This window comes from Petromyzon marinus, unplaced genomic scaffold (genome assembly GCF_048934315.1).
Source record: "Petromyzon marinus isolate PM22_M1 ecotype Great Lakes invasive population unplaced genomic scaffold, UKy_Petmar_22M1.pri1.0 PM_Scaffold_183, whole genome shotgun sequence".
Classification (NCBI taxonomy): domain Eukaryota; kingdom Metazoa; phylum Chordata; class Hyperoartia; order Petromyzontiformes; family Petromyzontidae; genus Petromyzon; species Petromyzon marinus.
The window spans coordinates 98,947-115,844 of record NW_027423150.1 but is presented as its reverse complement, the minus strand read 5'-3'; the positions used below and the strand labels follow the sequence as shown (position 1 = coordinate 115,844).

Sequence of the window (16,898 nt, the reverse complement as noted above, 5' to 3'; positions counted from 1 at the left end):
GATCCGCCCCGCCCCCCTAGGCCCCGCCCCCCCTAGGCCCCCTCCATAAGCCACACCCCTTGCCCCGCCCTCCACCACGCCCCCTCCCGCTCTCGCTCCACCCCCCCCCGCCCTTCGTACAGCTCCACCAAACCTCGCCCCGCCTCCTGTTACGCCCCGCCCACCTTCCAACCCCGACCTTAGCTCCGCCCCCCACCCTGCCCTACCCATCGCCCCGCGGCTGGTCCCCGCCCTCCCACACTTCGCCCCGCCTCTCACCCCACCCCCTTCCCCCCTCCCTCACACAACGCTCGCCCTCTGATTCGCCAATCCTCCAGTCACGTGGAAGCATCGCGCCACTTTCGTTAAAATTATCAAACATTTTTTTAACAATTTTTTTTTTTAGGGGATGGGGGGGTCCGTCTAAATAAAGTGGGGAAACGTTTATACCTTCGAGAGATTATAACATAATTTTTTTTTTACAAATTTTATTTCAAGTAAAATTTTTTTTAAATTATTTCGTGAACTCACTCCCTCCCCCTCTCCCCGGGCTGTGCGCGTTGTGATTGGTCGCGCGCTGTGCCACGTGACGTGTCACCTTTAAAAATTAATTAAAATTAACAGATTTTTATTTTAAAGCTTTCGTGACCGCAGGGATTCACATTTTTGGTTCTTTCGTTAAAGTCACCACCACGTAGATAGGGAAACAATACAATAATAAAAAATATAAAACAATAAAATATATAAAACAATAAAATTATTATTCTTGGTTCTTTTGGTAAAGTCACCACCGCGTTAGATAGGGAAACAATAAAAATATAAAACAATTATTATTCTTCGTTCTTTGGGTAAAGTCACCACGTAGAAGGGAAACAATAAAATAATAAAAATATAAAACAATGAAATTATTATTCTTGGTTCTTTCGGTAAAGTCACCACGTAGATAGGGAAACAATAAATAAAAATGTAAAACAATAAAATTATTATTCTTGGTTCTTTGGGTAAAGTCACCTCCACGTAGAAGGGAAACAATAAAATAATAAAAATATAAAACAATAAAATTATTATTCTTGGTTCTTTCGGTAAAGTCACCACCACGTAGATAGGGAAACAATAAAATAATAAAAATATATAAAACAATAAAATTATTATTCTTGGTTCTTTCGGTAAAGTTACCACGTAGAAGGGAAACAATAAAATAATAAAAATATAAAACAATGAAATTATTATTCTTGGTTATCTCGGTAAAGTCACCACGTAGATAGGGAAACAATAAAATAATAAAAATATAAAACAATAAAATGATTATTCTTGGTTCTTTCGGTAAAGTCACCACGTGGAAGGGAAACAATAAAATAATAAAAATATAAAACAATAAAATTATTATTCTTGGTTCTTTCGGTAAAGTCACCACGTAGATAGGGAAACAATAAAATAATAAAAATTTAAACCAATAAAATTATTATTCTTGGTTCTTTCGGTAAAGTCACCACGTAGAAGGGAAACAATAACATAATAAAAATATATAAAACAATAAAAACATAAAACAATAAAATTATTATTCTTGGTTCTTTCGGTAAAGTCACCACGTAGAAGGGAAACAGTAAAATAATAAAAATATAAAACAATGAAATTATTATTCTTGGTTCTTTCGGTAAAGTCACCACCACGTAGATAGGGAAACAATAAATAATAAAAATATAAAACAATAAAATTATTATTCTTGGTTCTTTCGGTAAAGTCACCACCACGTAGATAGGGAAACAATAAAATAATAAAAATATATAAAACAATAAAAATATAAAACAATAAAATTATTATTCTTGGTTCTTTCGGTAAAGTCACCACGTAGAAGGGAAACAATAAAATAATAAAAATATAAAACAATGAAATTATTATTCTTGGTTATCTCGGTAAAGTCACCACGTAGATAGGGAAACAATAAAATAATAAAAATATAAAATAAAATTATTATTCTTGGTTCTTTCGGTAAAGTCACTACGTAGATAGGGAAACAATAAAATAATAAAAATATAAAACAATAAAATTATTATTCTTGGTTCTTTCGGTAAAGTCACCACGTAGAAGGGTATACAATAAAATAATAAAAATATAAAACAATACAATTATTGTAAAACAATAACATTATTATTATTGGTTCTTTCGGTAAAGTCACCACCACGTAGAAGGGAAACAATAAAATAATAAAAATATAAAACAATAAAATTCTCACGACGTTTCGACTGCAACACAAAGCAGCAATCATCATCAGGTGTGAAAACCACAGCAAGAATTATTTTTTTGAAAAATAGCAGCCCGCTTTTTGCTTTGTCAACGATTTTTATTTTAAAACATTAAAATTTAATTAAAATAATTTTGACCTTTGACCTCCAATACCCCCCCCCATCACGTGACCAAAAACGACAAAAAATTTGACTTCTCACAAAATGTTTTATACGAACATTAATTGACCAACACGCAAACAATAACACAATAGCAGCCCGCTGTTTTGTTTTGTCAACGATTTTTACTTTCAAACATTTAACTTAATTAAACTAATTTTGAACTTTGACCTCCAATAACCCCCCCCATCACGTGACCAAAAAACGACAAAAAAATAACTTCTCACAAATATGTTTTTTATACGAACATTAATTGACCAACACGCAAACAATAACACAATAGCAGGCCGCTGTTTGTTTTGTCAACGATTTTTACTTTCAAACGTTTAAATTTAATTAAACAAATTTTGAACTTTGACCCCCAATAACCCCTCCCCCCCATCACGTGACCCAAAAAACGACAAAAAATTTTGACTTCTCACAAATATTTTTTTTATACGAACATTAATTGACCAACACGCAAACACTAAAACAATAGCAGGCCGCTGTTTGTTTTGTCAACGATTTTTACTTTCAAACATTTAAATTTAATTAAACTAATTTTGAACTTTGACCCCCAATAACCCCTCCCCCCCATCACGTGACCCAAAAAACGACAAAAAATTTTGACTTCTCACAAATAATTTTTTTATACGAACATTAATTGACCAACACGCAAACACTAAAACAATAGCAGGCCGCTGTTTGTTTTGTCAACGATTTTTACTTTCAAACATTTAAATTTAATTAAACTAATTTTGAACTTTGACCCCCAATAACCCCTCCCCCCCATCACGTGACCCAAAAAACGACAAAAAAATTTGACTTCTCACAAATATTTTTTTTATACGAACATTGACCAACACGCAAACACTAAAACAATAGCAGGCCGCTGTTTGTTTTGTCAACGATTTTTACTTTCAAACATTTAAATTAAATTAAACTAATTTTGAACTTTGACCCCCAATAACCCCTCCCCGCATCACGTGACCCAAAAAAACGACAAAAAATTTTGACTTCTCACAAATAATTTTTTTATACGAACATTAATTGACCAACACGCAAACACTAAAACAATAGCAGGCCGCTGTTTGTTTTGTCAACGATTTTTACTTTCAAACATTTAAATTTAATTAAACTAATTTTGAACTTTGACCCCCAATAACCCCTCCCCCCATCACGTGACCCAAAAAAACGGCAAAAAATTTTGACTTCTCACAAATATTTTTTTTATACGAACATTAATTGACCAACACGCAAACACTAAAACAATAGCAGGCCGCTGTTTTGTTTTGTCAACGATTTTTACTTTCAAACATTTACATTTAATTAAAATAATTTTGAACTTTGACCCCCAATAACCCCTCCCCCCATCACGTGACCCAAAAAAACGACAAAAATTTTTGACTTCTCACAAATATTTTTTTACACGAACATTAATTGACCAACACGCAAACACTAAAACAATAGCAGCCCGCTGTTTGTTTTGTCAACGATTTTTATTTTAAAACATGTACATTTAATGAAAATAAAAATTTAACTTTGACCTCCAATAACCCCTCTCTCCCCCCCTCCCCCGGAACTGCCCATTTTATCCCCCCCATCACGTGACCAAAAACGACAATTTTAATTGTATTCACTTTATTTGTAATCTTATTTTATTTTATACCTACGTCACTTTACCAAAATAACCAAAGAGTACGTAAAGATTTATAGTCTTTTTTTTTCTTCTTCGGTAAAGTCACGCAGATGGAGACTAAAAATCCAATTAAAATACGCAATGTCATTTTCTATCAGCGCGACTTTAGCCGAAAGAACCAAGATGATGAATTCCTGCAGTCAAAAAAAAGCATTCAAGTCAAAATTTCGCAGCCCGCTGTATTAGATTTAAACTTTTCGTGACTTCAAAATCACGTAGGTAAAAAAAATAAAACAACAATTTTCAACCGAGAAAAGTTGAATTTTGATTTAAAGCTTTCGTGACTGCAGTAATTTCAGGTCTTAATTGATTGTTCACGCTTACAGTGGCTTTCAGACAGCATAAAAAAAATCGTCTCCACCCTCCTCTTTTCAGAATATAGATGGACTAGTCCTAAATAAACTGCCAAATCGCTGCGTGTGGCGCTAACGTTTTTATAAATAAATAAATGCACCGTTTAAAAAAAATATATATGCAAACCGACACACCTGAAGACGACCGTTTGTGTTATGGTCGAAACGTCGTGAGAATTTTTATTGTTTTATATATATATATTTTATTATTTTGTTGTTTCCCTTCAACGTGGTGACTTTACCGAAAGAACTAAGAATACGAGAAAAGTTGGTTTCAAATTAAGCAACCATTGGAAAGATGTTCTTTGGTTCTTTCGGTAAAGTCACCACCACGTAGAATGAGAATAAAATAATAAATTGATGAAATAAAATAACAATAAAATTCTCACAACGTTTCGGCCACAACACAAGCGGCCTTCATCAGGTGAAGGGAACGAGACTGTCTGGTAGGACAGCGCTGGAGTGGAAGTCTCGTCCCTTCACCTGATGAAGGCTGCTTGTGCTGTGGCCGAAACGTCGCGAGAATATTATCTCGTTATTTTATTTTATCAATTTTATTATTTTATTCTCATTCTACGTGGTGGTGACTTTACCGAAAGAACCAAAGAAGATGAATCCTTGCGGTCGCGAAAGCTTGAAACCACTGGAAAGATGTTCTACATCGAACCAAACATTAAACTAAATTTTTCAACGGTAAAATATTATATATATTTTATTATTTTGATGTTTCCCTTCAACGTGACTTTACCGAAAGAACTAAGAATATGAATTACTGCAGTCACGAAAGCTTTAAATCAAAATTTGGTAAGGTATATTTTTCAAGTAGTGGTAACCCCCAAAAAATTGCCCCTTTTCACACCATCAACAGGTAAACTCCCCCTACCCTCCCCGCCGCCCCCGAGCCAACCGGCATGTTCACCCGCACGTTCACCACCTACTACACCGTTCATCGTGCTAAGAACGGCCAATCAAACGCTAAATTTTTTAATGCTAATTCCTTTGTCAAGGCACCTTAATTACTTTCTCTCGCACACACAGGGTTAAAGTTTCCGCGGTCTGAGCTTGTGGCTGTGTTTCACTCCGGCACTGTCCTCTGGACAGCCTGGGTCCCTTCCGCCTGATGAAGGCCGCTTGTGTTGTGGCCGAAACGTCTCGTGATTTTTATTTGTTTTTACCCACGTGACTCTTTTTTTTATATCAATTTCGTTTTGGTGGTGGTGGAGTCCGAGGTGGGTGGAGCCTGAAAGTGGGTGGAGCCTGAAGGGTGGGTGGAGCCTGAAGGTGGGTGGGGCCTGAAGGGGGTGGAGTCTGAGGTGGGTGGAGCCTGCAGGTGGGTGGAGCCTGAAGGTGGGTGGAGCCTGAAGGGTGGGTGGAGCCTGAAGGGGGTGGAGTCTGAGGGGGTGGGGCCTGAAGGGGTGGAGCCTGAAGGGGTGGTGCCTGAGGTGGGTAGAGCCTGAAGGGGGTGGAGCCTGAGGTGGGTGGAGTCTGAGTATGACGCGTATGGGGGGGAGGGGCGTTGACCGTTTCGACCAATCAGAGGGCTCCGAGCTTCGTTTAAATTGAGCGGCTGCAGGTTTAACCGCCGTTCGCCCGTTTGTAAAGGAAATTTCCACGTCGATCGTGAAGCGACAAGCGACAAGGTTTCTATTGTTCATTTGTTTACACCCTACTCATTTTACATCACAATTAATGTGTAGAGCTCGACAAACAACAACCTCGAAACGTTAATTTTGTAAAAATAAAAATTCCTGAGGGGGAGAGGGGGGAGGGTGGGAGGCGGGAGACCCCAATAACATTGCGTCGAATTTCGTAGACGGCATAAGCCGCGCGGGTTAGTGTCGCCGGCGCCGATTGGTCCCGCGGCGGTTGCAAGGCGGTGCCCCATTGGTCGGTTCGCCGATGCGCGCTACGGAATGTAACGTGTGCGAGCAGACGTTTAAAAAACAAAAGTCTTAATTCGCAACGTATCTTATTGCCTGTCGGGTGTACTACTCAGATGTACCACTTTATATAAGTACACTAATATATAGACTAAACTATATACTACGTATTAATATATATACTACGGTACTATACACTATACTATATACTACACTACTATACACTACACTACTATACACTACACTACTATACACTACACTATACAATATTACTATACACTACACTACTATACACTACACTACTACTATACACTACACTACTATACACTACACTACTATACACTACACTACTATACACTACACTACTATACACTACTATATACAATATACTACTATACACTACTACTATACACTACTACTATACACTATACTACTATACACTACACTACTATACACTACACTACTATACACTATACTACTATACACTACTATACACTACACTACTATACACTACACTACTATACACTACACTACTATACACTATACTACAATACACTACTATACACTACACTACTACTATACACTACACTACTATACACTACACTACTATACACTACATTACTATACACTACACTACTATACACTACACTACTATACACTACACTACGATACACTACACTACTATACTATACACTACACTACTATACACTACACTACTATACACTATACTATACACTACACTACGATACACTACACTACTATACTATAGACTACACTACTATACACTACACTACTATACACTATACTATACACTACACTACTATACACTACACTACTATACACTACACTACTATACACTACACTATACACTACTATACTATACACTACTATACACACTACACTACTATACACACTACACGACGATACACTACACTATACACTACCATACTATACACTATAGACTACTATACACTACTATACACTACGCTACTATGCACTACTATACACTATACACTACGATACACTACGATACACTATACACTACTATACACTACACTACGATACACTATACACTACTATACACTACACTACTATACACTACACTACTATACACTACTATACACTACACTACTATACACTACACTGTACACTACTATACACTACACTACTATACACTACCTACACTATACACTACTATACACTACATACTACTATACACTACTATACACTACTCTACACTACTATACACTATGCACTACTACTATACACTACACTACTATACACTACACTACTACTATACACTAATATACACTACTACTATACACTAATATACACTACTACTATACACTAATATACACTACTACTATACACTACACACTATACACTACACACTATACACTACACACTATACACTACACACTACTATACACTACTACTATACACTACTATTATACACTACACTACTATACACTACACACTATACACTACACACTACTATACACTATACACTACTACTATACACTACACTATACACTACACACCAGCACTACACTTCATAGATTTCCGTTGTCACGATTTTTTCCTTCTTAATGGAGTCGATTTTGCTTTTACCATTCTGCCTGTCTCTGCCTGTCTCGTTTTGAATGTTAGAAAGCGAGTCAGAGAGAGAGAGAGAGAGCTGACGAGAGAGATTGAAAGAGGTGGTGGTGGTGAGGAGGTGAGGAGGACGAGGTGAGGATGTCTTCGATAAGGCTGCGGAGGCCGCTAGCACAGCCAACACCATCACTGCGTCTGGCAGAGCAGGACGGTGAAAACGTGCAGCTGGTGACGGGCAAGGCAGGTGAGTGGACAGCTTTGTGTGTGGTACAGGGGGTGTGTGTGTGTGTGGTACAGCTGTGTGTGTGGTACAGCTGTGTGTGTGTGTGTGGTACAGCTGTGTGTGTGTGGTACAGGGTGTGTGTGGTGTGGTACAGCTGTGTGTGTGTGGTACAGCTGTGTGTGTGGTACAGCTGTGTGTGTGGTACAGCTGTGTGTGTGTGGTACAGGGTGTGTGTGGTGTGGTACAGCTGTGTGTGTGGTACAGCTGTGTGTGTGGTACAGCTATGTGTGTGTGGTACAGGGTGTGTGTGGTGTGGTACAGCTGTGTGTGTGTGGTACAGCTGTGTGTGTGTGGTGTAGTACAGCTGTGTGTGTGTGGTACAGCTGTGTGTGTGTGGTACAGCTGTGTGTGGTGTAGTACAGCTGTGTGTGTGTGGTACAGGGTGTGTGTGTGTGTGTGGTACAGCTGTGTGTGTGTGGTACAGCTGTGTGTGTGTGGTACAGCTGTGTGTGTGTGGTACAGTGTGTGTGTGGTACAGTGTGTGTGTGGTACAGTGTGTGTGGTACAGTGTGTGTGTGTGTGGTACAGGGTGTGTGTGGTGTGGTACAGCTGTGTGTGTGGTGTGGTACAGCTGTGTGTGTGTGGTACAGCTGTGTGTGTGTGGTGTAGTACAGCTGTGTGTGTGTGGTACAGCTGTGTGTGGTGTAGTACAGCTGTGTGTGTGTGGTACAGGGTGTGTGTGTGTGTGGTACAGCTGTGTGTGTGTGGTACAGTGTGTGTGTGTGTGGTACAGTGTGTGTGTGTGTGGTACAGTGTGTGTGTGTGTGGTACAGTGTGTGTGTGGTACAGTGTGTGTGTGGTACAGCTGTGTGTGTGTGGTACAGCTGTGTGTGTGTGGTACAGTGTGTGTGGTACTGTGTGTGTGTGTGGTACAGTGTGTGTGTGTGTGGTACAGCTGTGTGTGTGGTACAGCTGTGTGTGTGTGTGGTACAGTGTGTGTGTGTGGTACAGTTGTGTGTGTGTGTGTGGTACAGTTGTGTGTGTGTGTGGTACAGCTGTGTGTGTGTGGTACAGCTGTGTGTGTGTGGTACAGTGTGTGTGTGTGTGTGGTACAGCTGTGTGTGTGTGGTACAGCTGTGTGTGTGTGGTGTAGTACAGCTGTGTGTGTGTGTGTGGTGTAGTACAGCTGTGTGTGTGTGTGTGGTGTAGTACAGCTCTGTGTGTGTGTGTGTGGTGTAGTACAGCTCTGTGTGTGTGTGTGGTGTAGTACAGCTCTGTGTGTGTGTGGTGTAGTACAGCTGTGTGTGTGTGTGTGGTGTAGTACAGCTGTGTGTGTGTGTGTGGTGTAGTACAGCTGTGTGTGTGTGTGTGGTGTAGTACAGCTGTGTGTGTGTGTGTGGTGTAGTACAGCTGTGTGTGTGTGTGGTGTAGTACAGCTGTGTGTGTGTGTGGTGTAGTACAGCTGTGTGTGTGTGGTGTAGTACAGCTGTGTGTGTGTGGTGTAGTACAGCTGTGTGTGTGTGTGGTGTAGTACAGCTGTGTGTGTGTGTGTGGTGTAGTACAGCTGTGTGTGTGTGTGTGGTGTAGTACAGCTGTGTGTGTGTGTGTGGTGTTGTACAGCTGTGTGTGTGTGTGTTGTACAGCTGTGTGTGTGTGTGTTGTACAGCTGTGTGTGTGTGTGTTGTACAGCTGTGTGTGTGTGTGTAGTACAGCTGTGTGTGTGTGTGTAGTACAGCTGTGTGTGTGTGTGTAGTACAGCTGTGTGTGTGTGTGTGGTGTAGTACAGCTGTGTGTGTGTGTGTGGTGTAGTACAGCTGTGTGTGTGTGTGTGTAGTACAGCTGTGTGTGTGTGTGTAGTACAGCTGTGTGTGTGTGTGTGGTGTAGTACAGCTGTGTGTGTGTGTGGTGTAGTACAGCTGTGTGTGTGTGTGTGGTGTAGTACAGCTGTGTGTGTGTGGTGTAGTACAGCTGTGTGTGTGTGGTGTAGTACAGCTGTGTGTGTGTGGTGTAGTACAGCTGTGTGTGTGTGTGGTGTAGTACAGCTGTGTGTGTGTGTGGTGTAGTACAGCTGTGTGTGTGTGTGGTGTAGTACAGCTGTGTGTGTGTGTGGTGTAGTACAGCTGTGTGTGTGTGTGTGGTGTAGTACAGCTGTGTGTGTGTGTGGTGTAGTACAGCTGGGTGTGTGTGTGGTGTAGTACAGCTGTGTGTGTGTGTGGTGTAGTACAGCTGTGTGTGTGTGTGGTGTAGTACAGCTGTGTGTGTGTGTGGTGTAGTACAGCTGTGTGTGTGTGTGGTGTAGTACAGCTGTGTGTGTGTGTGGTGTAGTACAGCTGTGTGTGTGTGTGTGGTGTAGTACAGCTGTGTGTGTGTGTGTGGTGTAGTACAGCTGTGTGTGTGTGTGTGGTGTAGTACAGCTGTGTGTGTGTGTGTGGTGTAGTACAGCTGTGTGTGTGTGTGTGTGGTGTAGTACAGCTGTGTGTGTGTGTGTGGTGTAGTACAGCTGTGTGTGTGTGTGTGGTGTAGTACAGCTGTGTGTGTGTGTGGTGTAGTACAGCTGTGTGTGTGTGTGGTGTGGTACAGCTGTGTGTGTGTGTGGTGTGGTACAGCTGTGTGTGTGTGTGGTGTGGTACAGCTGTGTGTGTGTGGTGTGGTACAGCTGTGTGTGTGTGTGTGGTGTGGTACAGCTGTGTGTGTGTGTGGTACAGCTGTGTGTGTGTGTGTGGTGTAGTACAGCTGTGTGTGTGTGGTGTAGTACAGCTGTGTGTGTGTGTGGTGTGGTACAGCTGTGCGTGTACTGCTGATAAGTGAGCCCCACCAACCTGGTGTGAGGCTTCGCGGTGGTGACATCGAAGCTTTTACCCCCGAGGGTGCCTACCCCTCACCGTTTGAACGAGACCCCAGACACGACTCCCCCTTGGAGCGCACAAACTAACGGCAGACATTGGCAAGTCATCAATCACCCCCCCCCCCCACCTCCAGGGGTGGAAGAGCGCTACCCAATCAGAATCCAAAAATGGGCGGCGTCAAAACCAACCACCAGGGACTTTGTGGCCTCCCAAAGATCCGACGTCCCCCACTTGAGAGGGAGGGTCACCCACAGTTCGTACAAGAGGCTAGGCCATACATTGGTGGGATTGGGGTTGGGGGAGGGGACCCCCCCCCCCTCCTCTCCCGTTCGTCCGTTAAAAAAAAACTTTCCGAACATCTCGTGAAGATGGCAATTGAAGGTAATTGGGCTCGATCCTACCGATGTCCTATTCGTGATTTGGAAGCCATCGCGACTGCAGTGATTCGTGTTGTGTTGGTTCTTTGGGTAAAGTCACCACCGCGTTAGATAGGGAAACAATAAAATAATAAAAATATAAAACAATAAAATTATTATTCTTGGTTCTTTGGGTAAAGTCACCACCACGTAGAAGGGAAACAATAGAATAATAAAAATATAAAACAATACAATTATTATTCTTGGTTCTTTGGGTAAAGTCACCACCGCGTTAGATAGGGAAACAATAAAATAATAAAATTATTGTAAAACAATACAATTATTCTTGGTTCTTTGGGTAAAGTCACCACCACGTAGAAGGGAAACAATAAAATAATAAAATTATTGTAAAACAATACAATTATTCTTGGTTCTTTGGGTAAAGTCACCACCACGTAGAAGGGAAACAATAAAATAATAAAAATATAAAACAATAAAATTATTATTCTTGGTTCTTTGGGTAAAGTCACCACCGCGTGGAAGGGAAATGATAAAATAATAAAAATATAAAAATAAAATTATTATTCTTGGTTCATTGGGTGAAGTCACCACCACGTAGAAGGGAAACAATAAAATAATAAAAATATAAAACAATTAAATTATTATTCTTGGTTCTTTGGTTAAAGTCACCACCGCGTGGAAGGGAAATGATAAAATAATAAAAATATAAAAATAACATTATTATTCTTGGTTCATTGGGTGAAGTCACCACCACGTAGAAGGGAAACAATAAAATAATAAAAATATAAAACAATAAAATTATTATTCTTGGTTCTTTGGGTAAAGTCACCACCACGTAGAAGGGAAACAATAAAATTATAAAAATATAAAACAATAATTATTATTCTTGGTTCTTTGGGTAAAGTCACCACCACGTTAGAATGGAAACAATAAAATAATAAAAATATAAAACAATAAAATTATTATTCTTGGTTCTTTGGGTAAAGTCACCACCACGTTAGATAGAGAAACAATAAAATAATAAAAATATAAAACATGATAAAATTATTGTAAAACAATAAAATTATTATTCTTGGTTCTTTGGGTAAAGTCACCACCACGTAGAAGGGAAACAATAAAATAATAAAAATAAAAAGACAATAAAATTCTCACGACGTTTCAACTGCAACACAAGCAGCCATCATCAGGTGTGATGGCTGCTTGTTGGTTTTCACACCTGATGATGGTTGCTGCTTTGTGTTGCAGTCGAAACATCGTGAGAATTTTATTGTTTTATATTTTTATAATTTTATTGTTTCCCTTCTACGTGGTGGTGACTTTACCCAAAGAACCAAGAATAATAATTTTGTTGTTTTATATTTTTATTATTTTATTGTTTCCCTTCAACGTGGTGACTTTACCCAAAGAACCAAGAATAATAATTTTATTGTTTTATATTTTTATTATTTTATTGTTTCCCTTCAACGTGGTGGTGACTTTACCCAAAGATCCCAAGAATATCCTATTCGCGGTTATTTCGGTCTAGCCCCGTAGGTACAAAGCTAAAACGCAAAAAAATTTATACGTTTTTAATTAAATTTTTGCTGTGTTTATTGTGGGGTGTTTTTTCTCCCCTCGTATGTTTCAATTTATATAAAAATAAAAAAATTCAAATATTTGATTTCATTACCTTTTTATTTTCTGTGATAGTTTCTCGATTTTTATATTTATTTTTTTCGTTTCCCGCCCACGTGACCTTGACCGAAAGATCCATTGACCGCGGGTGTTCCGGCAGGCCACGGACGTTTTAAAACGAGGACGCTCGGATTGATTTTGACCGTGTTGCAGTGTTGTGTGAAACGAGTTATTACTGGCAAAGACTGATGAGAGAATCCGTTGAAATTGAGAGGAATAGAAATAACTTTAATCGCTCCGTATTATTATTATTAAATTATACACGTTACATTCTGATTTATAGCTTTCGTGACTGCAGCGATTCGTGTTCTTGGAGTCGCGTTGGGGGTGAAACAATATAATAATAGAATATATATGTGTTTGTTGTTTCCCTTCGGCGTGGCTTTGCCGAGGGGAGCTAAGAATATGAATGCACATTACAATTCCTTATCGGCGAAACGCGTGCTAATTAACGGATAACTAACGTGGCATAAAACCACAACAACACGCCTTACAACTAATTGCTAAATCTACAACTCATTGCTACTAATCATAACCATCGACTGATTACTCATCGATTATATTATTACAATACCCTCCGCCTCTAATCGCTGCACCTGATACGAGTATAAATGACGATGGCTCTATATAAAACCGGGAGCAAGCGAGGGGCTTTACCATTCTGGCGAATTGCCCAACGACGATGATGATATAGGAATAGGTTTTACCCTTTTAACTGGCACAAAAACTGACACCTTTATTCAAGGCATCGTGTTTGCAATAACCACAACACAAGCAGTCAAAATGCAAACAAAAGAGACAACTCTGATAATAATATTGGCACTGTCCTTGAATTTGATTGGTCCACACCCGAGACAGCTTTTCTTCGAGCCCCTTTAGTCTCCGTTGGTGTTGGACCAGAAGACGCCAAAAGGCGTACAACTAAAAAACAGCGCACTATCAGAGTTATTGAGGGCTCGGGGTGAGCATTAACATTATGAGATCTCTGATAATATGCACTGTCCTTGAATAGGTCTTCTGGTCCAACACCAACGGAGACTCGGCTCGAAGAAAAGCTGTCTCGGGTGTGGACCAATCAAATTCAAGGACAGTGCCAATATTATCAGAGTTGTCTTTTTTGTTTGCATTTTGACTGCTTGTGTTGTGGTTATTGCAAACATGATGCCTTGAATAAAGGTGTCAGTTTTTGTGTGCCAGTTAAAAGGGGTTAAAACCTATTCCTATATCTTGTTTCTGGCAAAGGAGATCTCATAATGACGATGATGATGCTGGTGATGATGCTGGTGATGTATTTACCAGCGTTCAACGTCACAGCACAACTCAAACTGTAAATGTTGTGGATTCACTCTCTTCAACAACACCGGTGAAGGGGCTAAAGTTGGTGAATTATTATTTTCGTGTCTTCTGTCAACGTGACGCTTTTGTATTTTTGCTGATTGGCCGTGTCGGGTGGTGGAGGGTATACGGCACACATTTATAAAACGACGCGATCTGACCCACCAAAAAAAAAAACACCTTTTTTGTTGTGAACGTTTAAAAGTCAACATTTGAACCTCCTCCGTGGGGTTTTGAGGGAGTCCGTTCGGCGGGCCAAATGGTTGTCCCCCCCCCGACGAATCAGCCCCGGGTACCCCCTTTTTTTTTTTCGATTTGACGCTTTTCGTGACTGCAAGGGGATTCGCGTTCCTGGCTCTTTGGGTGAAGTAGTCACCACGTAGATGGGGGGGGCGAAACGGTAAAATAATAAATAAATAAAAATATTAACAAAAACAATTCTCACGACGTTTCGGTGCGTGTGTGTCTCTGCCTGTGTGTCTGTGTGTCTCTGTGTGTGTGTGTCTCTGCCTGTGTCTGTGTCTCTGTGTGTCTCTGCCTGTGTGTCTCTGCCTGTGTGTCTCTGCCTGTGTGTCTGTGTCTCTGCCTGTGTGTCTCTGAGTGTGTCTCTGCCTGTGTGTCTCTTAGTCTCTGCCTGTGCGTGTGTGTCTCTGCGTGTGCGTCTCTGCCTGTGTCTCTGTGTGTGTGTCACTGCCTGTGTCACTGTGTGTCACTGCCTGTGTCACTGTGTGTCACTGTGTGTGTCACTGTGTGTGTCACTGCCTGTGTCACTGTGTGTGTCACTGTGTGTGTCACTGCCTGTGTCACTGCGTGTGTCACTGTGTGTGTCACTGTGTGTGTGTCACTGTGTGTGTCACTGTGTGTGTCACTGTGTGTGTGTCACTGTGTGTGTGTCACTGTGTGTGTGTCACTGTGTGTGTGTCACTGTGTGTGTGTCACTGTGTGTGTGTCACTGTGTGTGTCACTGTGTGTGTCACTGTGTGTGTGTCACTGTGTGTGTCTGTGTGTGTCTGTGTCTGTGTGTGTCTGTGTCTGTGTGTGTCTGTGTCTCTGTCTCTGTCTCTGCCTGTGTCTGTGTCTCTGCCTGTGTCTGTGTCTCTGTCTGTGTCTGTGTCACTGTGTGTGTGTGTGTGTGTCACTGCCTGTGTCTGTGTCTCTGTCTGTGTCACTGCCTGTGTCTGTGTCTCTGTCTGTGTCACTGCCTGTGTCTGTGTCACTGCCTGTGTCTCTGTCTGTGTCACTGCCTGTGTCTGTGTCACTGCCTGTGTCTGTGTCTCTGTCTGTGTCACTGCCTGTGTCTGTGTCACTGCCTGTGTCTGTGTCTCTGTCTGTGTCACTGCCTGTGTCTGTGTCTCTGCCTGTGTCTGTGTCACTGCCTGTGTCTCTGTCTGTGTCACTGCCTGTGTCTGTGTCACTGCCTGTGTCTGTGTCTCTGTCTGTGTCACTGCCTGTGTCTGTGTCTCTGTCTGTGTCACTGCCTGTGTCTGTGTCTCTGTCTGTGTCACTGCCTGTGTCTCTGCGTGTGTGTGTCTGTGTCTCTGCGTGTGTCTCAGGGCTGTCTGTGAGCAGCAGCAGCTGCCCCACTTCGGTGAAGCGCCGAGCCCTGGTTGACACCAACCGGAGAGACGCCGCTCCCGGCAAAGTCTCCGTCGGCAGCGGCAAGGGCCGCGGTGATGTTGGTGGTGGTGGTGGTGTTGGTGGTGACGGTGACGGTGGTGGTGGTGGTGGTGGTGCCATCATCGGCAAGGTGGTCACGGCAGCCGCCGGGGCGGTTGACGGAGCGTCGGCATCGCGAGCACGCAGCCACGTCGACGCCAAGGCGAGTGGTGGTGGTGATGGTGGTGGTGGTGATGGTGGTGGTGGTGATGGTGGTGGTGGTGGTGGTGATGGTGGTGGTGGTGGTGATGGTGATGGTGGTGGTGGTGGTGTGGTGATGGTGGTGGTGGTGGTGATGGTGGTGATGGTGGTGATGGTGGTGGTGGTGGTGATGGTGGTGGTGGTGGTGATGGTGGTGATGGTGATGGTGGTGGTGGTGATGGTGGTGATGGTGGTGATGTGGTGGTGATGGTGGTGATGGTGGTGGTGGTGATGGTGGTGGTGGTGATGGTGGTGGTGGTGGTGGTGATGGTGGTGGTGGTGGTGATGGTGATGGTGGTGGTGGTGGTGTGGTGATGGTGGTGGTGGTGGTGATGGTGGTGATGGTGGTGATGGTGGTGGTGGTGGTGATGGTGGTGGTGGTGGTGATGGTGGTGATGGTGATGGTGGTGGTGGTGATGGTGGTGATGATGGTGGTGGTGGTGATGGTGGTGGTGATGTGGTGGTGGTGGTGGTGGTGGTGCGGTGGTGGTGATGTGATTGTGGTGGTGGTGATGGTGGTGGTAGTGGTGGTGGTGATGGTGGTGATGGTGGTGGTGGTGATGTGGTGGTGGTGATGTGGTGATGTGGTGGTGGTGGTGATGTGGTGATGGTGGTGATGGTGGTGGTGGTGGATGGTGGTGGTGGTGATGGTGTGGTGGTGGTGGGTGGTGTGGTGGTGGGTGGGTGGTGGTGGGTGG

General features: G+C 42.2%; 1 protein-coding gene across 1 annotated transcript in view; it reads left to right on the top strand.

Annotated features, from left to right (window-relative positions):
• The first annotated feature begins 5,895 nt into the window (after positions 1 to 5,895).
• Positions 5,896 to 16,898, top strand: part of LOC116937562 (uncharacterized) — a 21,926-nt gene continuing 10,923 nt past the window's right edge. Inside the window, exons 1-3 of the mRNA XM_076063761.1 lie at positions 5,896 to 6,052; positions 7,943 to 8,132; positions 15,897 to 16,162. Of these exons, the coding sequence (XP_075919876.1) occupies positions 8,030 to 8,132; positions 15,897 to 16,162 (369 nt within the window). The 5' untranslated portion in view covers positions 5,896 to 6,052; positions 7,943 to 8,029. The remainder of the gene's footprint in view (positions 6,053 to 7,942; positions 8,133 to 15,896; positions 16,163 to 16,898) is intronic.